The 24,100-nt window shown below is 36.2% G+C and overlaps 4 protein-coding genes across 19 annotated transcripts in view; 2 read left to right on the top strand and 2 right to left on the bottom strand.

The window, feature by feature from the left end:
* Window positions 1-1,196: 1,196 nt before the first annotated feature.
* Window positions 1,197-6,312, top strand: LOC6523718 (UV excision repair protein RAD23 homolog A). Of its 2 annotated transcripts, none has more exons than XM_002099557.4 (5): window positions 1,197-1,359; window positions 1,505-2,144; window positions 5,575-5,669; window positions 5,722-6,045; window positions 6,102-6,312. In XM_002099557.4, the coding sequence occupies exons 1-5, from the start codon at window positions 1,294-1,296 to the stop codon at window positions 6,210-6,212; spliced, it is 1,236 nt and encodes a 411-aa protein (XP_002099593.1). In that variant the 5' UTR covers window positions 1,197-1,293; the 3' UTR covers window positions 6,213-6,312. The 2 variants fall into 2 exon arrangements, with proteins under 2 accessions (XP_002099593.1, XP_015046802.1); XM_015191316.3 differs by having other exon boundaries at window positions 5,731-6,045.
* Window positions 6,313-11,627: 5,315 nt separating this feature from the next.
* Window positions 11,628-13,328, bottom strand: LOC6523719 (zinc transporter ZIP9-A). The gene is made up of 3 exons (XM_002099558.3): window positions 13,158-13,328; window positions 12,808-13,093; window positions 11,628-12,749 (listed from the first exon to the last, which is right to left on the bottom strand). Exons 1-3 carry the CDS (start codon window positions 13,290-13,292, stop codon window positions 12,244-12,246), a joined length of 927 nt encoding a protein of 308 aa, XP_002099594.1. The 5' UTR covers window positions 13,293-13,328; the 3' UTR covers window positions 11,628-12,243.
* A 518-nt stretch (window positions 13,329-13,846) lies between these two features.
* LOC6523720 (RING finger protein 11) lies at window positions 13,847-18,647 on the top strand. Of its 4 annotated transcripts, none has more exons than XM_015191319.2 (3): window positions 13,847-13,928; window positions 15,243-15,368; window positions 18,087-18,647. In XM_015191319.2, exons 2-3 carry the CDS (start codon window positions 15,267-15,269, stop codon window positions 18,435-18,437), a joined length of 453 nt encoding a protein of 150 aa, XP_015046805.1. In that variant the 5' UTR covers window positions 13,847-13,928; window positions 15,243-15,266; the 3' UTR covers window positions 18,438-18,647. The 4 variants fall into 4 exon arrangements, with proteins under 4 accessions (XP_015046805.1, XP_015046804.1, XP_015046803.1 ...); XM_015191318.2 differs by having other exon boundaries at window positions 13,894-14,011; window positions 18,090-18,647; XM_015191317.2 differs by having other exon boundaries at window positions 13,898-14,011.
* Window positions 18,543-24,100, bottom strand: part of LOC6523721 (plasma membrane calcium-transporting ATPase 1) — a 40,572-nt gene continuing 35,014 nt past the window's right edge. For 5 of the 12 annotated variants that reach the window (XM_039377132.2, XM_039377133.2, XM_039377134.2 and 2 more), the window contains one exon: window positions 21,306-22,633. In XM_039377132.2, the coding sequence (XP_039233066.1) occupies window positions 22,196-22,633 (438 nt within the window). In that variant the 3' untranslated portion in view covers window positions 21,306-22,195. Of the gene's footprint in view, window positions 19,853-20,736; window positions 20,806-21,305; window positions 22,634-24,100 lie in introns of those variants that run through there. The other 7 variants (XM_043207220.1, XM_039377136.1, XM_039377135.1 and 4 more) reach the window with 3 other exon arrangements.

Below are 24,100 nucleotides of genomic sequence, written 5' to 3' on the forward strand. Positions count from 1 at the left end.
ATATGAAGTATGGTTCTCAAAAGAGTTTGGAATACCTTTCAAAACTTGCTTGAAAAATGTTTCTAAATATGTCCTTCCCCCATAAAATATATTTCTTGGTGTTCACACATGAACACGAATATATTTAAGGACTTACAGTTTTGGGCTCCGTTCATATCTTATGTAAATGAATCGAGAGCGATAATTTATATTTAGGATTTTGGTATCTAAGGCGACTGGGTGCAGTGCTCAAAAATATGTAATCTAAGTGCACGATACATGAGTCAGTCACTTGAGATCGTTCCCCGCCTCCTAAAATAGTCCCTTAGTGGGAGACCACAGATAAGGTCCTCGCCGCTCAAGATAGGCAGATGTGCCCGAGCGTGGGACCTCGATAAGGCGGGGACTATTTACTTAGGCCTCTGCGTAGGCCATTTACTTTAAGATCCGATTCTCATGTCACCTATTTAAACCGAAGATATTTCCAAATAAAATTAGTTTCTTACAAAAACTCAACGAGTAAAGTCTTATCATTTGGGATTTTACACTTGGCAAAACCCGATATGCCACGCACACTCTAATGCCCAGAAATATCATCAAAAAAATTGTAATTCTGATCGTAATAGACAAACGCCGACAAATGGTGCCCGTGAGCTATTTGGGAAACAGTCGCTATCCCTTTTATAAATATTCCTCGCACTATATTTAGCTGAGATTGCAAAATATTTTAAAATATGTATATTTCATGTCAACCTGTTTTCTTTTTAAGTTAAGTTATGGAAACTGAAGTTGCTGTCTAAGGGAGTTATTATTGGTAAATAATAAATAAGTAAATAATATCAATTTGTTGTATTGTATCTTCCTGGTTAATGGTTGATATTTAAAACTTTTTAAAACAACGCTTGGAAACAGCAATAATTATCTAAATTTGTCCAACGAAATTAAGGATAATATCAATTATCATGGAAAGCTTTTCGGTATATCTAATAAGTTAACTCGTTAATATAATAATGTACTAACTACTGCTGGACCAGTTTTCAAAAAGTTAATTGACTAGTTCCACCAAATAAATACAGTAAATAATGCCTGATTATCTCGCTGCATTGTCATCAGCATGTGTGAATATGTTGTAAGAACTATTTGACAGTGTGGACCGTTCTGCGATTTAGTATCTTTAAGCAGGATGGTATAATATTTTTAACCAAGTGCGGTCATTCTGATGACAAATCGTTTTGTCAAGCGTTTTTTGGGAAGCGCGAGTCAGCTTGTGCATATGTATATTAAATACAGTTTTGGTTTTGTCTAATATACAAGATGATTATTACAATAAAAAATCTTCAACAGCAAACTTTTACTATAGAGTTTGCCCCGGAAAAAACGGTATGTGTTTTATATAGGCATATACAAATTTAATGAAATATATGAACATACATGTAATTATTGCAATATAAATATGTGTGTATATACAATTATTTGCTACAAATAATTTGTGATATCATAATAAGCTGAGATTCTTTTTAACAAGGTTTTGGAACTCAAGAAGAAAATATTCGACGAGCGCGGTCCAGAGTACGTCGCCGAAAAACAAAAACTGATTTATGCTGGCGTCATATTGACGGATGACCGTACTGTTGGTTCATACAATGTTGATGAAAAAAAGTTCATTGTGGTAATGTTAACACGCGATTCATCTAGTTCAAATCCTAATCAGCTTGGTGTAAAAGAAAGTGACAAATTGACTAGCACTGACAATTTAAAGGATTCAATGCCCCGCGAAGAATCCAACCATAGTAATTCCCCCCCTGTCACCAGAAATTCAGAAGAGTCAATTTTATTAAGTGAAACCACACCTATATCTACTGACAACTTAATTGGCGAGTTGGCCCAGGCTTCCTTACAATCGCGCGCTGAATCTAATTTGCTTATGGGTGACGAATACAACCAAACTGTCCTATCAATGGTGGAAATGGGTTACCCACGAGAGCAGGTGGAACGTGCGATGGCTGCTAGCTATAACAACCCGGAAAGAGCCGTTGAATATCTCATTAATGGCATACCTGCAGAGGAAGGTACTATTGACAATGACGTCAATGAGTCAACGAATCCTAACGGACCACAAACTGGGTCGGCATCCTCTGTCGAGCGTCCATCAGAATCAAATTCAGGTAAATCAGTAGCAAATTAAAAAAAATAAGGATGCACATATGTCACGGTCGCAGCTTCAACAAACATCATTTGTGATATCAACTTAATGAAGTGATATAAATAATACTATTTTGCCTGCTATATGGCACATTCAAGCTTAAACATTTTTTTTTTTTTTTTTTTTTTTTTTAAATGCTTTGCTTTTATTTATTGAATCTTCTCATTTACGAGACTAACAATAAGTGTATCAAATCTTATAATATAACCTAACTAGGGGTCATGTAGACTGAGACAGTGGCCCTGACAAGTTATGACTGGGTTGGAAGGTCTGTACGTTGCAAGCGGGTTCGGCTGGAGAGCCGAGTCAAGACCCTTGCTAGAGGATTTGGGTGGGCAGATAGTTTTTCATTGTACGACGCTTTTTGCTTGTCTATTTCATCTTTTACTGCGAGAATGCCGAGGTCCCTGTGGATGTTTTGGTTACGAATATACCATGGTGCCCCAGTGATAGTTCGCAGGATCTTTGATTGGGCTCGCTGAATGATGTCTATGTTGGTTCTGCTCGCGTTCCCCCACAGCTGGGAGCCATACGTCCAGATTGGCTTAAGAGTGGAGTTGTAGAGCAGGACCTTGTAGTCCAGGCACAAGGGCGATCGTGAGTTTATAATCCAGTGGAGGCTGCTGGCTTTCAGTTTTAGGTGCAGTTTCTTGCATTTGATATGTCTATGCCATGTTAGACGTCTGTCGAGGTGGATGCCGAGATACGTTACTTCATTAACTTGGGGGATCTGCGTGCTATTCATACCGAGCGGAGGGCAAGTTTGTCTGTTAAGGGTAAACGTTATGTGTTTACACTTTTGTTCGTTTATTTTAATACGCCAGTCAGATAGCCACTTCTCGACTACCACGAGATGGTTGGCGAGTTGGGTTGTTGCACGGACTGGGCATCTGGAGCGGCTAAGGATCGCAGTGTCGTCGGCGAAGGTGGATGTTGTTAGTCGGTCACTCGTGGGAATATCTGCTGTGTAAAGGACGAATAGAGTTGGCCCAAGTGCGCTACCTTGAGGGACCCCAGCTTCGATAGTGTAGCTATCGGAAATTGTTGTATTACATCTTACTGCGAAGGCTCTATTGTAGAGGTAGGATTCAAGGAGTTTATGGGTGTACCCGGGCAAGTGTGTTTTGATTTTATGCATGAGACCTTTGAGCCAGACACGGTCGAATGCTTGAGATACGTCGAGAAATATCGCGCTGCAATATTCCCTATGTTCGAAGGCTGTGCGAATTTCTGATGTTATTCTGTTTACTTGCTCTATAGTTCCGTGTTTTTCTCTGAAGCCAAATTGATGGGCTGGAATAATGTTGTGGGCCCCCATGTATGGTATTATGCGCGTTAGAAGGCATTTTTTGAATAATTTGGACAGGCATGATAGTAAACTTATTGGTCTGTAAGATGACGAAATCGTGTGATCTTTTCCGGGCTTCGGTATCATTATAATAATTGATTTTTTCCATTTCCTTGGATAGTAGCCGAGACTTATGATTCCATTGAAGAGTTTACAGATGACCTTAATAGCACAGTACGGAAGTTCCATTATCATTTTTGTAGTTATTAGGTCACCGCCTCGAGCCTTTTTTGGTTTTAGCTCCCTGATGACTTTTTTGATCTCGTTCGGCTGAAATGTAGTTGGCGTGGATTAAGTTTCGAGGTGGATTTGCGGAGGAACATAATCCTTTGCTGCAGGGTTCGGCTGGAATACGCCTCTGAGATATAAGGCAAATGATTCGGCTCTATCTTTGTCGCTGCGGGCCCAGCACCCTGAAGAATTCCTTATAGGGGTGACGGTTTGAATTGGAGAGCTTAGATTTGGGTGAGCCCTCCACAAGGGATGCTTTGTGCTAGTTGGCGAGAGTTTTCCAATATATTTAAGTTGTTCATTTTCAGCTTCTTGCTTCTGGGCCCGGTTTAGATTGCGGGTGGCTTCAGTAAGACGTTGCTTTGAACATGGCGATCTGCTGGTTTGCCACGCTCGTCGCAGACGCCTCTTTTCCAGAACCAGCTGTTCAATTTGCCGGTTGGTTTTGAACTTCTTAAATTCCCCATCCTTCCGTTTTGGGGTTCAGATCCTAGCTGCTGTGACGAGTACCTCTTCCAGTGCGGCGGTGGAGCAGTCGATGTCCGCTTCGATGTTTCTGTATTTCATCCAGTTAGTGTTGTGCGACGTCAGCATGTGGGGGTGGTCCGCAATTTCTGGGCTTTGAAGAAGGCTTATCAACAAAGGGGAGTGGTCAGATGAGAGATCCGGTAGTGCTATGGCGCTTATTAAATTGCGTGGGATGTTTTTTGTCACCGCGAAATCAATTAGATCTGGGATCTTTTTTGGGTCTGCAGGCCAATATGTGGGGCTACCAGGGGAAACGTAGTCCAGTTTATTGCTCACCTTTATAAGTGCATTATACAGTTGCCTTCCCTTGGGAGTCACGAGGCGTGATCCCCAGTGCGTGTGTTTGGCGTTGTAGTCTCCTGCGGCTATGAAGCGATCCCCCAGAGTGTTGTAGAAGTCCATGACTTGACCTTCAGAGATGTTAAATCGAGGTGGGCAGTAGACAGCGGCAATGCAAAGGTTGCCGTTTCCTGAGATCACTTTTATGGATTTTAAACATAAATCATAAAAGAGTTATCTTAGTACTGGAAATATAAGTAGTAACTTAATTTACAGTATAATTTACATACATACAGCTGTGTTCATTAAAAAAGCAGTGCGTGAGAAACTATGAAGTATTAAGGTATTTTTGTAAAGGACTTTATATTAATTATTTTTGTAAAATACACTTTAAAAAAAAATCCCGTTTGCTTTTCAAGTTATCCATATTATCTTTACTTTCTTGAGTAAATTCACAATTGTTCATTGTAATAGGAGTGTCTGGATTTTTCCAGCGAAGAGACCCGAAATAATCACAGAGGATTGACGCATAGTTCGATTCAGCAAGGTAATTCCTTCTGCATCTGCTAGGAACATTACGTTTGAGTTGAATATGGAAATCTATTACTATTCGACAACGACTACTGTATGAAAAAATAAGTGCCAGGAGCCAACAAAAGGTGCCCCCCCTTAGTCAGTTGGACTTCGCCAAAACCCAATTAAACTGGTCAGTCTCCAAACACTGCTGTTTCAGTGAACAGCAGAGTTTAGGCCTTTTATGTTGTTTTTTTTTCATATTTTCAAAACTATTGAAGAAAAAAAGTAAATCATTTTTTGAATTGTTTAAAATTAAATACCATTAAAAATGTAAATCATAGTTTAAACTCGCACTGCTATTTCAATGAACACAGATGTACACCAACATGTACACATGAATCGGTAGCCACCGAATTTTTGTTACAATTATCTTCAAGGACAGGGCATAACTATATGTTTTTAGTTAATTAATTAAAAATTACCTTTTCAGACCCCTTTGAATTTTTACGTAGTCAGCCACAGTTTCTTCAAATGCGTTCTTTAATATATCAAAACCCCCACCTTTTGCATGCGGTATTGCAGCAGGTAAGTACAATAATAATTGCATGACCCGTAGAATAACTATTTTTACGAATAGATTGGTCAGACAAACCCAGCCCTTTTACAACTTATTTCGGAGAACCAGGATGCGTTTCTTAATATGCTAAATCAACCGATTGAACGCGAATCAGAGTCAAGCGCAACAGTACCCCGCGTTTCGAGTGCGCGAACTCATTCAACTCTGGCTAATGTTAACAACCTGTTTTCGTCAGATTTAGAAGCCGCTTCAGCCGAAAGATCGACAGTGGCTACAAGTGCAGCACAACAAAGTGGTAGCGCAGCGGAAAACGAAGATTTGGAACAACCTTTAGGAGTTTCAACCATTCGTCTAAATCGCCAAGATCAGGACGCAATAGAACGGGTATAAGACTGAATAATTATATATTGACTGTCGAAATACACAATATTTTTCTATAGCTTAAAGCCCTAGGATTTCCAGAGGCCCTTGTACTGCAAGCGTACTTCGCTTGTGAAAAAAACGAAGAACTAGCAGCTAATTTTTTGCTTTCTTCAAGCTTCGATGACTAAGATGAACAAATGTAAGAAGTTATAAATATAAAATACACCGGAAGCGTTACAATTAATGTTAGATGTTTTAAAATTAAATGTAAAATGTCAAACATAAAAATAGTGTATATTCTTTTAATATCGTCGACAAGGTTTTATGCTTATTATTTAGTTAAAAATCCCAGCCAAGGGTAAAATTCAAGCACAACTTCCTTTTCCTAGAAATTGGCGTCTCGGCGCATTTGTACCAAGACAAGGTGGGCGGGCTGTTTTGCTGTTTTAAATTAATTTCGTAAAAATCAAACCAAAAAGATCTCTATATACTTATTTTACTCGTCTTAACTAGTTTTTGTTGTATGGACACATACAGCTATGAAAAATAAAATAGCAACACACAACAAAGGTTTGAATAACTTCCCTACCTACATATTAGGGTTTAAAAGGAGCTGAAATACCTTTTTAGAAAGCGTAAACCATTAACTGAAATGAACACTAAATAAAACTACGCTCATTTAGTTTAATTTAATATTTGGTAGTGTAAACCTTATTACCATAACAGTTTCTTAACGTTTTGGCATGGAGTTAACCAGGTGCAGGCATCGTTTTATAAATATTTTGCTAAGGGAATCCTTAATTATAGCCGAATTATAAAGTATTCGTTATTAGTTGGCTTAGAAGCTAAAACTGCCTTTTTAATATCCGACCAATAATTTTCGATGGAATAATCGTCTGGGGACTGTGCAGGCCACTCCAAAACAGGAACAGATTTATTATGGAACCAGTCCTTTCCTGCTTGTGTGCTTGGGATCCTAGTCTTGTTGAAAGACCCATTTTAGCGGCATATCGTCTTAGGCTAAGGGCAGCGTCACCGTCTTCAAAATATCCGCATACACATGTTGATCCATTATGGCTTTTATCCAATGTGTTGCCCCAACTCAATAGCACGACAAACAAGCCCCTACTGTTATACTGGATCCTCCTTGTTTAATTGTTTCTACTGTGTAGATTGGTTTTGGTGTTCTTAGGTCGCCTTACATACGATAAAGATCCATTGCCACCACAACCTTGCTCTCATGTGAACATTTAATGTTGCTCAATTTTTCGAATGGCTAATTTAAATATTAAGGCGAACTTAATGAGCTGGCGAGGTGTCTCCCATTTAAAAAAAAAAAGATTTTCCTTAGACTACAGGCTTTTAAACCATGTTTTCTGAGCGGATATGTTGAGCTCCTTTTTCAGTTCGGTAGCAGCTTTAAATGGATCCTTCTTGTTCTCGCGCACTACTATTTTGGCGTGATGGGATCCCATTGATGGTTTTCTCCCACGTCTTGCGGACTTCTCATTGCGGATGATTGCAATACGTATAATTTTTTTCGAACATTGAAGGATTCAACCAATATACATATATGTATGATTTTTCTTCAGTATTCAAAATAGGAATACAAATGTCAAGTTTTTGATCCTAAAAATTATGCGTATATGTACATACATACATATATGCATGCATTCTTGATCAAGAGCCAAGTCTATCGAATAAGCTTATCTGAAACCCAACTTTCCATCCTCGCTCTCTCACTAGCCTTAGTAACAGGTATCTAATAATATGGAAACGATCTCTCTTGTATTGTTCATTAAATTATTGTTTGTTAAATTTGAAAATGTTAGAAAAAATATTATATTTTTCATATATATATATACAGTAGAATCCGGTTATAACGACTCCGCTTATAGCGTCAGTCCGGTTATTGCGATGGAAACTCGATGGCTTGGTTGGTTCCCATACAATGTTATATGAAAGGACCCCTGGTTAGTACATCTCATCTTTTAGCGACAAACCGCTAATATCAAAAAAAAAAATACAGCGAAATAATTGTACTTTTCACCGAAACGTTTACCTCGATAGTTTTTTCGATCATTACATATGTACATGTACAGTAAAATTTGAAACTAAAATAAGAGTGATTGCTATAGTCGTGTTCCTCGACTATCAGGTAGTGGAAGTGCAAACGAGAAATAAAAGCATTTTTCAAAAGTGTGGACGTGGCAGCTTTGGGTTGTATGTGGATGTGGCAAAAATGTTGTTGGCAAATTGATCGAAATTTACAACACTAATAATGTGTTTGGCAAATCGGTAAAAAACTTACAAAACTAACAAAGAAATGAAATATATCCATAAATTTTTTTAAAATTGTGCGTGGCATACAATTTATTTGTCTGGTAATTTATTTTTTGGGCGGTTAATGGGCGTGGAAAAATTTGGAAACAAACTTGCACTTTTCTGGAAACTGCATGCTTAATCTCAACATTATAGCTTGTTTAGTTTCTGAGATCGAGGCGTTTATACTGGAAGACGGACATGAGCAGTTCTACTCTCCCATTGATCTCGATCAAGAATATATATACTTTATATGGTCGCAAACGCTTCTTTCTGCCTGTTACATACTTTACAACGAAGTAACGGATATAAAAATAGAAGCGAATACTCTCTTAAAATAGGGGTTATTATTATTTTGGTAAGTGATTGACTTTTATTTTCTGATCTATTATAAAAGATTAAAAAATTAATACATAATTCGACTTCGAAATCCGACTTCGATCGGTTTTAAATGGAATTGAATCAAAGAATCATTCTTATCCGACTACATTGCAACATATTGTGCTTAACACATTCGATTATATATAGTATGCATAATTGCGCCATCTTATTTTAAATTAGTTTTTTTATAAAACTTTTGGCGACCGGCTACCAGCAACACGAAAGCAAGGACTCAGCTTCAACGGTAGTGTCGATAAAAAAAATCGCGTAATAAGAGGATAAGGGCAGAAGCTTCTCACTCTAGTGCGGATAGTGGTGCGTGCCAAGTATTACCGTGCATTTTGAAGCATAATAAATAAAGATTATTGATGAACATATATCCGAAATAGACCCCAACGTGTTGATTTCTACGACAGCGAGGTATTGCATAAGCAAATCGTGGAACACCCCTTCCCAACAGCGCAACTCTACTGTGCACAGCGGCGGGATCATCGCAACCAGCGTAGTCACTTAGAAAAAGGACATAAGCCCAACGTCAGCCTATATACCCAATTCTTGACCTTCGTCGGAATAAACAAAAAATAAATGGAACTTAATCCAGACTCTCTCATTTGCTTTCTGGGTCTTGCGTACGACTTCTATTAAACAAATTTATGACTCAAATCGTGTCGTTTCATAGATATTGTTAAGGAATCAGTTAAATTTTTATTTTATTTTATAAGTTTAGTTGATAAAAAATGTTTTCGTACAATGAGGACATCAAATTATTAAATGGAGAGTCGTATTTTTATTGAAAGGTTGAAACTTAGGTAATTGTCCATCGATACCAATCCATCTTGTCTTAGAGAAGATTTATTGGTACGGAAGAATATAAGTTAACACTGTTAATGAGTAGATTTAAGTCGATATAAGTTCGGGGCTGTTACCCTATATTTTTATATGCAAATTCAGCATAAACTCTGTAGGGGCCGTGTCTGGTTCTCATTGGTCTTCCCGGTATGGGGAGATATGCTGTTTTTGCTAGTGTCAGCACTTTGCTGGACGAGCGGTCGGCTTGCCGACCGCGAATAGCTTTTGTAAAATAGAATAAGTTTTCAGTTTGACTTGTATAACAATAAAGAGCAGTGGCTCATAAATCCTACTCCAGCTAAAGCTGCATTTGTTGAATTGGTTATCTAGCCTTAAGGGCAGGTAATAACGGAGAAAGTTCTCCCATCGTAAACTGATCACAATCAGGAACGGCGCTGACCAAAGGCCAGCGAACCACCCCTACCTAGCTGAGTAGACGACTACGTTGACGATTACGACATCCCCAGAGGAGAAGATCTCCAGCACATACAGCCCTAGCAGAGCAGCAGAGAGATAGAAGGGTCAGGAAGGAGCGAAAGGAAATAATGAAGAAATGGATAAACGGATTCCTTTGCTAAAGACACGCACCCTTTTTCGCGGATTCACTGCAACTCACAAAATTAATAATTTAAAGGGGGAACTACCATTAGAGGCTTATACTATAAAGTCGCCTTTTAGAAAACTGAAACCGTCGTTTGACAGAGTGTGGCACCCTGGACTCTTATCCAAGCTTAAGTCCCATCTTCCCAGTTCCCACTTCGCCCGCCTCAAATCGTACACAGAAGAAAGAGAGTTCCAAGTACGATGCGGCTCTTCAACCAGCACTCCAAGGCCCATACGAGCCGGAGTACCTGAGGCAGCGTCCTTGGACCCGTTCTCTACACCCTGTTCACAGCAGACCTCCCTATCATACCCTCCCGTAACCTCTCAATAGCCACCTATGCAGACGATACGCATTCCTTGTAACCGAAACAAACCCACAAGAAGCATCAGCCATCATCCAAAGACCGCTTGATGCTCTGGATCTCTGGCTGAAACGACCACCAGTCCCCCCAATACCTAGGGCTGACCCTGGACCAAGGGCTCACATGGGGCCCTCCCCTCAACAAAAAGCGCATCCAGGCCAACACACTCCTCAAACAACTGCACTGGCTCATTGGGAAGAAATCCAAACAGCGAGAGAAACATAAGCTGCCATTCATAAGCCGATCTGGACATACGGAATTCATCTGTGGGGTACTACTTCACACCGAATTAAGATCCAACGCTTCCAAAACATATGCTTGAGAATGGTCTCCAACGCCGATCCCTACCATGAGAACTCCATCATCCACGAGGAGCTCGGGATCCCATGGGTGGTAGACGAGATCTGTAATCACCCCAACCACCTGGCTAACAACCTTCTGGACAACAGCCAATCCCGTAGACGCCTGCGGAGAATCCACTTGACCTCACCCAACATTAAGATATAAATTTAACCTCTACACAACTACATCTTAGGTACTTCCCTTACGTTTTTGTCCCCCACGAAAATATTTAATTATTGTCCACTTGCACAGATTTTAAATTAATATACACGGACGCTAAATAAAAAATATATATGTATATATAATATTTATTAAGCGTTGTGCCTAAGGTAAAAATAACTTTTTTTCAAAAGTGAAAATTTAAATTAAATTTTTAAGGATTTCGTAGATTGTAGATTATTTAATCATACATACTTACTCGGGAGGGTTTTTTGTAGTCTATGAACTTAAATGTTTTCAAAAGTCGAAAATGAACTGTCAAACTAGCTCCGAAAAACCAAAATTCACTTACACAATTGTAAAAAACATGGCTTAGAGATAATGACATCTAAAGTTTGCGGTATCGAAAAGACTGGTATGGCGCCAGTAACTTCCGGAAGGCATCCGTTCTACAATTTCAAGAATTAGCTTTTGAAACTTTGACACGATTATCTGAGGCAATACACCTAACGATTAAAACAATACAATTTTTTTTAAGTGTCTAAAGGTAGTTCCATCCTTGGGGTAATTACATACACACATACATTATTATAAATTGTCTTTATTACTAATATATTCTATTTATTTTACCAACCTAGCACTTTTCTAAGCATACACTCCTGGGAACAGCCTCGGTGTCCTGCGGAGCGCGAAAGCTCCGATGACCCGCTAGCCAAGGTTACTTTCTAAGCTTACCCCGGTCAAATCTTCTACACACCAATTGGTCGGGAAAGTCTACTAAGTTTTTACTAACATTCTCAGCGATCGCACGTTTAAAAACACAACTTTAACATATGTACATTATACATCTATTCATTTACGGCAGGGGTCTTAATTCCGATGCTATTGGATTGCTGGGCCAATCACAAGCCAAGTCTTCATAAAACAAAACGGAAAGAGAAACAATATTATTTTTTGATCTTCCGCACTATGGTTGCTTTATTTGCATCCTCGGATAAGGCCTCTTAAATCACTAAAACATACCGAAAACTGAAAAAAGTTGACGTCGGTTCCAAATTTGGCATAAATTGGGACCTTTTTTACAATTACTTTAATTAAACTTCATTGTGCGAATCGCCTAATGGAAATAATTGTAAACTCGAGAGATTGAACCACAAACATATGTATTATCTTGTTTGCCAAAAATGTCTAGACGCCAATACTAGTGCTTATGTCCAAGTGTTATAATCAGCGGAAGCAGTGCACCGCAAATCATAATAACCAATTCACTATATTTTAATGCTTGTATACTATTGCCTCCATTTATATCATGCGTAGCATCACGAGATTCCTCTAGCAAATGATAATTGTGCTGATCGCTCTTCGACAATCCCCCTTGCGTAAGCTCTGGTAGAACATGAACAGTTGCTACGTACAAAAATGTTCCAGCGGAAAACAGCATAGCTATACCAGTAGCATTTACGGAGTTTAAAGTATCTTTCTGCTCCTGGCCGATTCCAAAATACGTTAAAATAGTCAAAAGGGGTGCCGACAGGGAAAACAACACAAGGTGTCTGCGAATTTGATGTCTGTCAACTTTTTCGTGCAGTAAAAAAGTCACTAACCCAAATGCTGCTGGTGCCTTATGAAGCATTATAGCTAAAAATACAATTATCTCAACGTCTTGATGGCTAGTTGTGGCAGCTGCTCCCAACGCAACTCCATCAGCTGCAACGAAACACAAAATTGTATGAATTGCAAGGTACACATGTAGAAGCATATTTACCTGCGGCGTGTACAACCAATCCTAGAGTTAGTGTGGCATTGTTTTTTTTATTACTTCCAGCATTGCTCTTTCGCTGACAGATGTCTACCAACATCATAAAGACAAATCCAAGCACAAGGGAAAGTCCAATGGTCTGTGAGTAATCTGGTTGCTCCGGAACCGATGTTAGATTTCGGAATGGCGCACTCCCAACATACAATGAGCGAATACCCTCCGGTATAATAACGATTAGAGCAGTTCCCACTAACAATCCAGCTCCCAGCACAGTGACACATTTTAGTTTTTCCTAATAACATTTACCGCATTTAAAAATTTCTTTTGTATTTAAAATGCCCTTGTATAGTACCAACCTCGCTTAATTTCATTAACATCGGTATGCTACCTGCCAAATACGACCCCACAAGCATAACCAACACTAATAAAACTAAAATTATCGTCTCCTCAGTCATGACTGCCCAATTCAATAGTAATGGGCATAATCTCATTCAGGTTACATCTTTTTGCCAACTCAATCAATTACTAGAGATGAGCCTTCTTAACATTTTAAAATCGTTTATAGCGGCAACCAACTGTGGAACGTAATACCATATTCTACAAAAACACTTTACCCAAATTAGCATCTCATATGGAAATAGGGGCACGGCAACCAAAAGTAGAGTTTTGTCTTCGCATGACTATTGATTTAACGTGTTATTGATTTTGCCTATATATATATATATATAAATATATATATATATATATTAAAAAGCTGCAGTATTCTCTCAAACATCTTATATGCACTAGAACATTATTTCTTATAATGTCAATGTATTTTTACTGTCTAGAAGAGTAATTTACTGAAATAAATATATATTGAAAATGTGAAATTTAAAAAAAGAGTCATTAAAAACATTTTCAATCATTTTAATGTTGATTATAAAATCTGGTTTTGGATTTATCATTCGAATGGAGCACTATACAAATAACTTGATTTTTTTTTAACTTATCTTTACCACGTTTTGGCGATCCGTGAGAATGTAAATTATCTCAGTGCACAACTAGTATTATACAATTTATATGAAGCAGTTAAGGTCATACTATCAAACAGCACTGTTGATTTTGGTCTATTTATTGTCAAATAGGTAAATACTCAACAAATATGTAATAAGTCGACTTTTCATAAATTGAACGTTTAGCGGAAGGGACCCATCTATTTTAAAACAAAGTAATATTTTATAAGTTTATATAAGCACCATTAACTGCTTACACAAATGTTTATTAAGATCGTTGTGAATATGTATATTAATTATCTGCATTTTATATACATACATACATGCATAAGTACCTTCAAACTTAGTATTTTCCGAATTATTAAGAAAAGTGGTTTTTGAAATCCGATGTACGTTTTTGAGAAACATTTATAAATTTACTTTTTTTAGTTCAAAGTTTAAAAATATTAAGCAAAAACAGATTTGTTTCCTATGATTAGTAGATTAATTATTGTTTACACGTTACTCGTTAAAGCTGTCAGTTTGGAAGCAAATCATTATTACCTTTCTTCCAATGGTGCCTCTTAGCCAAACTGGCAACTGGCAATACAGTTGATACTGTTTCCATGTTACACTTCTGCACGTATGTATTTGGGTCCTTCTGAAATCCTGGCCAGGAGTATTGGCCGCGTCGAAGCACTAATCTAAGGATATCCTTGTGCCTCTGGAGAGCACACTGACCGAATAGGAATGGCTTTTAAGGATCGGCAACGTGAATTTCGGCCGCGTGCCGTGCTTGGAGTGTCCGTGTGGTTATAGCTGGCCTAAATACGGTTACGTTTTGGGTAGTGTCCAAAAAAAAGACAACATTTTACTGCGTTGAAAAAGAAGAGTACGAGGACATTGTACAGGTGGTTCAAAGATTCCGAGGAACAGCCGGAATCATGACCGGTTGTTGTCTTTTTTTTACAACCTTATCCACCCACAATCACAACAACTCTAGTACACATTGTTCGATATAAACCAATGCCTTGCCCTGCATAAATTTACTCGTACCTTATATTGAATTTACCTTATTTTGTTTACTCGTGCCGGAACTTCCAGCGCTGAACCCAATTATATAGTTTTTATAGTGCGGTTATTCCCCAAAATCTTCATTCTTACGGTCCTTAATCCGTATTACCGGTACAAAGTCCAGATTTTTACTGTTACTTTATTGTAACCCGCACGCATATGTGTGCTGTTCGTTTTCCGTTACAACGCGCTGATTCGACGCGTAAATGGCAAAGGAAAATACATCCGAGCAAACTTGATTTCAGAATTTCAGCCAAGCTGTATCTACTTTTTATTTTGTATTTGTTAGTTAAAATTTTAAAACACTACCGCTCTCTATAAGTCTTAATTTTTACTAATTAATTGAAATATAAGCTACTTTATATTTTTTCTTTACGTGTGTATATATTTTAGCTTTATCTTCGTAATTCGAATGAAATGGGTAATTGCTTAAAAATAAGAACTTCAGATGACATTTCACTTTTACGCGGCAATGACAGTACTTATGGACAAATCAGCGTGGCACAGCCAATGTACCATGTAAGTACCAATGCACCAGTGCGGTTTTAACAATTTTTTGAAAGAAATACAAGATTTACCAATTAGTAACCGTTTATAACCAACAGTAAACCAATGAATGGATTCGTCGAAATATCACCTCGATGTTGTAAAAATCCTTTTTATACCCGTTAATGGTATACTAGATTCGTTAATAAGTATGTAACAGGCAGAAGGAAGCGTTTCCGACCATATAATTTATATTTATAATTTATATTTATTCTTGATCAGGATCAATAGCCGAGTCGATCTGGCCATGTCCGTCTGTCCGTATGAACGTCGAGATCTCAGAAACTACTTATAAAAGCTAGAAAGTTGAGATTAAGCATGCACACTCCACAGACATAGACGCAGTTCTAGCTTGTTGACTCATGTTGGCACGCCCACGCCCCTCTTACGCCCACAAACCGCCCAAAAGTGCCACTTTTGAAAAATGTTTTGATATTTTTTCATTTTTGGTTAAGTATTGTAAATTTCTATCGATCTGCTGAAAAACTTTTTGCCACCCTAACGCCCAAAAACCGCCCAGATCTGCCACGATTTGCCAAAAATCTTTTTTGCCACTCCCACTCTAACGCCCACAAACCGCCAAAAACGGTCAGTGCTGAAAGGTCTCTTCGTACTTTCACTATCTGACTAACGGGTATCAGATAGTCGGGGAACTCGACTATAGTGTACTCTCTTGTTTTATTTGTATTATAAATTTCTATCGATCTGCAGAAAAACTTTTTGCCACGCCCACCCTAACGCCCACAAACCGTTTTCACATTTTTGTAAGTCTTGTAAATTTTTCTCGATTTTCCAAAAATCTTTTTGTCACGCCGACAATCCGCCAAAAACTGTCAGTTCCTTTGCACTTCTACTAGCTGAGTAACGGGTATCAGGTAGTCGGGGAATTCTGACTTTAAAATAAAGCAAACCGATTCTTGCTCAGTACCCAAGATTTGGGCTTCAAAATGCATATTTCTACCGTTTTTCCAAAAAAAAGGTGCAATTCTCGACTATGGCATTCTTTCTTACAGATTATAAATACGTGTTCTTTAAGAATGTGAAGTTATGTTATGACGAGAACCGTCTTTCTTTTTATTCTTTATCGCTCTTAATTGCAAGTATGCACATGCTTGACCCAGTCAAAATAATAGTGCCATTTAAATACGTAATAAAATTAAAATGTAATCACTTTTAAACAAGGTTTGGGGGCTTGGGGGCTAAATATGATTGAAAAAACGGTTTATGCCGAGAGGCAAAATATTATTGGGTTCTCTTTTACTATGGTTTAATACGCAAATAAATAAGAGTCAGCAATTGTAACTCATGTTTGGCCCAAGTTATTGGTCCTTCCTTAGGAGGACAGCCAACGATTCAGCCTTTCGGGCCTGCTGTTGGCCAGACATCACTTATTTTGGCCCTTGAAGAAGAGGAGGAATGTTGAGGAGTCGGTTAAAACCAAAATGGTTATTTTTGAAAGCAGTGACTCTCGGAAGTATTTTAGATTAGAAGTATTTGAGCTTTTTCTTCAAAAAACACCTGAGAAATAGTAAAGCACGGCGGTTCATCAATTATGATTTGGAGAAGATTTATATATTATAGGGTTCTTATATAATATATACGTTATATGGTTATATATAAATTATAATTTTTAACGTGTTGCTCAAGTATGCCTTAGAAAACACTCCACTTCTTCAGACGTTCTAACAGGACAATGATTTAAAACAAGTAAACTTGGGAAACAGTGCTTTGTAAACAATCCAGTCGATGACATGGAGTGAGCCGCACAGTCACCATATCCTATAAATCCTATTGAAAATGTTTTATGTGATGTTATGGCAGAAGTCGTGAAAATAAAAACTTTAAACTTTTGGAAGAATTACAAAGGGGAGGGCCTATATTAAATTTACATGGAACCCTATTTCTATGAACAAATACCAGAATTTAGTTGATAATAAAAACAAAGGATATATGTACAACAAAATACCTAATATAATGGGCTTTTTTATAGTTTGAATCATCTAAAACCATTTTGGGCTATGATAATTTTTGAAAGATTCTGTACTATTATTTTGACTGAGTAATATTTTGTCCCATTTTTTATTTTTATTTTTTTCTGAAAATCAAATGAATTAAGCTAAGGTTATATTAAAACGTCTGGTGGTATACTGTGTATACCAACCCCATTGCAAACTATGTTACTGACAATATAAAATTATACAAATTATTTGGAAACCATGAAAAGTGTATCTTGATACCTAAGCTTCATATAAAAAGAAACGGAGCTGTAGTTTTTGGCGTGCCTCTACTGACTACTAACATTTTCGACTTTTCGCGTTTCCTTAACTAAAAGATCGTACGTAGCACATTTATATAGGTTGGTATTAATTTTAGGGGGCTAACCATTTCATTTTTCGTTTCTGTCGACCATCTTTAGTAATGGGGCTCTACTGGGCTATAGCTTAATATAGGAATAGAAAGCAAGTCAGCAGAAAGAGTGGTACCCGATTCTCAATGCGTCATCTAAGATCGCGACTTAATAGATACCCGTTGTGCAGAAATTAATTAAGATAACCTTTTTTGTGTTATATTTTGTGTCCCAACGTTATGTTTATTAGGATTATAAATATCTATAATAATATATAAAGAGTAACAACGAATTAAAGGTGATATATACTTTTATTATATTATTTAATAAATCTTTAATTTCAGCAGGGCGAGCATTATCAACGAGAATTTTACCCTTCCACGTCGGCTCCGGCAACGCGTACGCCATCTTCTAATATTCGTCAACTTTCCGATGAAAATCAAGTCAAAATTGCAAAGCGTATTGGATTAATGCAGTACTTGCCGATAGGAACATACGACGGGTGCTCGAAAAAAGAACGAGAATGTGTTATTTGCATGGCTGAATTTTGTATTAATGACGCTGTACGTTATCTTCCTTGCATGCATATTTATCATGTTAATTGTATAGATGATTGGTTATTGAGAAGTCTTACTTGTCCCAGTTGCTTAGAGCCTGTTGACGCTGCTTTACTGACGAGTTATGATTCGACATAGCGTTATAAAAACAATAATTTTGTCTCTGTAATTTGTTTTGGGATAACAAAATTAAGCTTACCAGGTATAAATTATTATTTTATTTAAATTAAATTCATTAATATATTAATTTGTTATTGCTTTATTATTGAAACGTGTTATAATATTTAATTTGTTTTAAACTAAAATAAAATTATCCACAATTGCAAGCTCAAGAATTTAAACGCTAAATTAGTTTGTGTACATATTTAAATTGTTTTACCAATAATAATACGATAATGGGTATTACATAAGTCACTGCAAAAAGAATTTAATAAAATGTGAGTTTTATTTAAATCCGTCAGTAGTTCATTTTTTCTGAATATGGTCTAGTATGATTCTGGGTAGTACCTATCGACGATTTTCTAGGTGATTAATTCTTTCAGAATTATCTAATTCTATCTTATTATAATTCCAGAATTTTTTAACCGAGCTACCTTTTAAGGTTTACGAAGACTTGTACTTTTATGTTTGATTATACCATTTATTTAAATATGCCAATATGAATTAAAGAGAACAAAAAAATTTCTTTTTTATGGTTAAAAATTAGCATTAACTTAACAAATAGGTATTAACTCTTAAAACACGTAGTTTTAGATGAAAAAAATCGTGTTTTGCTCTCTAAAGCGTAGCTGAGGGGCCTTGCCCAAATAGCACAAACGTTTAAATCGTTTATGTAAGCATCGGACCGGTAAAAAAATTTGTTGATACTCCGTGCTCTTGCTATTAACCTTTTCTATGGGTAAGTAAATAAAAACATGTTTTATAAGTTACGCATTTATTAAATGTAATACGATATAACATTAATTTATGGCTTCATTCATCATTTTGAGTTAGTTATAGGAAAAATTGTTATATTCAAGTATGTCTGCCTTTGCTTTATAATTATAGTAATTTTAAGTACCTTTTATATTATGTTAGCACACATATTAACAAACAAAATCGAAAATATACACTTTCTGTACGGATTTATTTTTATTATTTGCTGAATTACAGAATGATTTTTAAACAGTTCATAGCTGCATTTTCTGGTATTTTAAACAAATTTGTAGAAAAATTTAATTGAAATTGTTTATAAACTCACAATTAAGCTGTGCCAGGGATTTTTATTAATTGTTATTTTTAAGAATGTGTGCGGTTTGTCTGTTTTCTATGGATATGGATGCCAATGAACTTCAAACTGCGGTTTCAGTATGACTGTGGGATGATAGGCGTTCGACATCTATTTCGGGTATGGTCAGCTCATCAGGTATATTATCGGCATACTCAATGGAAGATGTTTCCGAAAGGCGTTTGCTCAACGAAGTCTGCTTACGCAATACCTCTGCTAGGGATGTGTTTGTGTGATCCCCGTACCGGGCGTCCAGACCCTGGCGGAATGCGTTTACCACACGAATCTAAGCGTACATTTAGTAAAAAGAAAAGAACAACACCAAGAACAGTGACAAAAGAGACATTAAAAACAGTATAGAAGAAATTTTTTAATCAGTCAAGCTAAATATCCAATTGTGTACATATGAACATACGTTCATTTAAGTATATGTATAGTTGAAATGAAATACAAAGTAATGTTGACAATTTTTACTACGAGCAGATGCGCGCACAAAAATTGTAATTCAGATCTTAAGCTAATAATGGAATATCCAAAGACCAATAAATACAGACGGACAAATAATCAGTAACGACAGTTCATATGTGCAGCTTATCCTATTTAATATCGCGTTTAAGTTTGTCACAACTCGGACGACAGTAGTTCATCAAATTACTAGATAATCAACAATCTAAAAGCAATGTTCGTTTAATCATGCATTATGCAACAATCATTTCTTTATTTTAATTTAAGTGGTAACGAACAAACATACTAAACAACAAATTAAATCGTTGTTCTACAGGATAAAAGTTAAAGCAAAAACCAGTGGGCAAGATGAACCAACAAAAATCATAGTTTACAAAGAAATGGCACCATAAATATGTGGGATATATTCGGGATTCCGAATATATCATATATATATATAATATATATCATTCCTATTAGGTGGATTAAATAAACCCGGCTTATTTATTTAAGCCTGTGTTTGTCTTCCATTTAGAGCTAATTATTGCGGACAAACAGACGATTTAAACAAAAAATTAAAATTGTGTTCTTAATGAATGACAAACGTATTACAAGTATATCATCATAGCTCACTCTAATGGTTACACTTTGGCCGAGATCAAACTTAATATTTCGGCTTATTTTAAAAGTGTAAAAATAACATAAAACAAAATTGTAAAGGCTTACTGCTTGATCAGTGTTGCTCTTGCTATATGGGACCGGAATTAAGCGTTCTTGCAATTCGCCGCCTATTACCTTTAAGAATGAAGAGAAAGAGAGGGAGATAGAAAGTAACATAGAAAAAATAAGTGGGAAATAGTAAAATAGTCATAAGAAGGTTGAAATTTATATTAATCTTGCCGCTATAAAATGGCTCACTACAAACATTTGGCTTTACTGTATTATTGTTCAATTATTTAAAAGCAAATAAATATGTTTTACTAAGTAGAATTTTGTTGTTTAAAAGTATACAAAAATATGTATTTATCATAACAATGTAAGTTTTTGTAAAATAATTTAAATACAAATATTCATGTAATATGATTAAGATTTTTACCTACTACTAATTCTGGAAAGGACACACCAGGTCTGTTATAAGAAATTGGACAATATATGCTAAAGACAAGTATTAAATATATAAAAAAATTTTCTGAATTGTCCTGCAAAATGTGTTAACATGCCAAGCCCTATTTATTATGTATGCTCATTTCCATCAACGACCGCTTAATAAGAAGATCAATAAAAATACCTTATTCTTTATTCATTTGTATGCGCCTCTATGTGAATAATATATTTAATCATATAAATTTCTTTACATCGTAAGAGAATTCGCATTTACAGGCATTTTTAGTATAAATGTAGAAATTTGTAAATTTATCATTACTAGATATGGAAAATAACGCCATTGGAATTTTGTGATGTTAATTTGAAAGCTGCGATAAAAGTACTGAACAACGCAGTTATGTTGACAAACAACCATATGCTTAAAATTTCGGTAATACTACACATTTATCAGAGAAAATACACATATGATTTGAAATGTTGTTAGTAAAAAAATACAACTGAAGTAATACATTTTTCTTTTTGTAAAAGACGAAGTTAGTTTCTTAAAATTCATGCTTGCTTAAATTTTCTATATTGAAAAGTTAGGCAATATAATAAGGGAACATAATGAACCCCTGGAAAATATTGGTTATCTTTCTATAGGGTGTTTCTTATACGGATAAGGATACAAACAATTTAATTTATATAAATAATGTTACATCTTCGAAATTGCTCTCTATACATGCATTTCTGTATTAATAAGCAAAATAAATTCAAGTTTGCCCCTTAAGAGTAAAAAGTTTAATAGAAAAATTATCGCGCATACACTTATTTTTTGAAAAACTGTTTCGAAATAAGCATGTGGTTTTACATATTTCTTTAAACACGTTGAGTCACTAATTTGGGATTGCGTTTAAAGTAGTATGTCCAGTAGCATATATTTCTTTAAACACGTTAAGTTACTAATTTGGGATTGCGTTTAAAGTAGCATGTCCAGTCTTTTTTTGAATTGTTAAGCTTAACCACGTTTTGATGCCTCAAATGAATTACAAAATAATTTTATTCGGGACGCTACAATATTTCAAACACCCACTAAAACCGTTTAAATTCGAGTCTCATTCTGTCCATTGGAATGTTTAGTTTCGTTTTTATCATGTATTTGTTGTTGCAAGGTTTGTGCAGTTTTAAAGAAGCTTTGGCTCGAGGAAGGGTCGTCTGAGGGCATTGCTGAGCGCTGGAAAGTTAGTCCGTTGTGCAAAGTACGTTGTTGCTGCTGCGGGTCTTCGTCAATATAAGATATGTCCGGCGGCAGCATGGCACTTGACACATTGTGTTGAGTTTGCGATGGTAGTTTTGGTTGCTGTTGTTGCTGGTGCTTGATGTAATTGGGTTTCAGTAGATTAAAATTGTACAACGGGTTACCACCGCCCACTGCAACTGGGATACCCGCACGAGGACTGCGTAAGCTATGTAAACTGTGCATCGATCGGCGTTCATTTAGGTCTTCCAATGTCGAGCGGAAAGCACGAATCACACGCAACTGAAACAAACAAAATTAGACAAAAAACGAACAAAAACGGAAACATAAGCATAAAAGAAACAACGAACAAAACAACATTACAGTTTAAATATACATATATATTTTTGCATATACTTCATGTAAATTCCTATAAAAAAAATAAAATTTGAAATGATTATAACAAAAAAAAATCACAAAACTAATTTTTTTTTCGGGTGTATATAAAACGCTTTAGATACAACTATTTTAATTTTCATCCTAGCAATATTAGGTCTTTGCATTTGCCGGTAAGGGAGTTGTTTGATACATACGTGGAGTGTAAAAAATACAGTTTTTGACATGCATAAGTTTTATTAGATAATGCGGGCTCAAATTTTTGATATTATCCAAATAAAGCGAACGAACAAATGTGTATAGAATTTCAGTTTCTTTTTAGTGCGTATTTATAATAATAAAAGTACCTTTAGCCTGTAAAAATGAATACTGTTATAATGTTATATTATTATTATAATTTAGACAGATGTTTTTTTTCATTATAGTACCGTGAGAAGGTATTTTATTAGATGATGAATAAGGTAGCGCATGCTGAAACGTTTTAAGTTTTCGTACTTATCATTCATATGGTTTGAAAAATAAGTTTCAGATCAAGTTATCTGCTGGTAGATAACCCGTGAATCATTGAAGTGGGTGGGGCAATATTTTGTAAGAAGCTTTTACTGCATAGTCACCACAAGATTCTGAATAATTTTATTAATTAAAGCCCCGTTCTTTTTCTTTCATCTATATTTGGGTAACTATAGTATAAGCTACCTAGATAACGTTACATTTGGTTCGTTTTATAAATTACAATTTGTTCATTAAGTTTATTGTAATTGTGATGTGTAGTAATTGCATGTGTCTCTTCATTTTAATATATACATATAATAAATTGAAACTTAAAACGTGACGTCAAAAATCAGTTAAGAACTCAATTAACAATTTCATGCGTTGTGAGAGAAACCTAAAATGTTTTCGACTTCCAATTAGAAATTTACAATTATAAAACAAGAGAGAACGCTATAGTCGAGTTCCCCGACTATCTGATACCCGTTACTCAGCTAGTGGAAGTGCGAAGGAGGTCTTCAACACTGACAGTTTTTGGCGGTTTGTGGGCGTTCGAGTGGGCGTGGCAAAAAGTGTTTTGCAAATCGATAGAAATTTACAAAACTAATACAAAAATGAAAAAATATCAAAACATTTTTCAAAAGTGTGGGCGTGGCAGCTTTCGGCGGTTTGTGGGCGTTAGAGTGGGCGTGGCAAAAAGTTTTTTGACAAATCGATACAAATTTACAACACCAATACAAAAATATTAAAATATTTTTCAAAAGTGTGGGCGTGGCAGTTTTGGGCGGTTTGTGGGCGTTAGAGTGGGCGTGGCAGCATGATAAACTTGCGCTGCGTCTATGTCCCTGGAGTCTGTATGCTTAGTCTCAACTTTCTAGCTTTTGT

This window comes from Drosophila yakuba, chromosome 4 (genome assembly GCF_016746365.2).
Source record: "Drosophila yakuba strain Tai18E2 chromosome 4, Prin_Dyak_Tai18E2_2.1, whole genome shotgun sequence".
In the NCBI taxonomy this organism is placed as follows: Eukaryota; Metazoa; Arthropoda; class Insecta; order Diptera; family Drosophilidae; genus Drosophila; species Drosophila yakuba.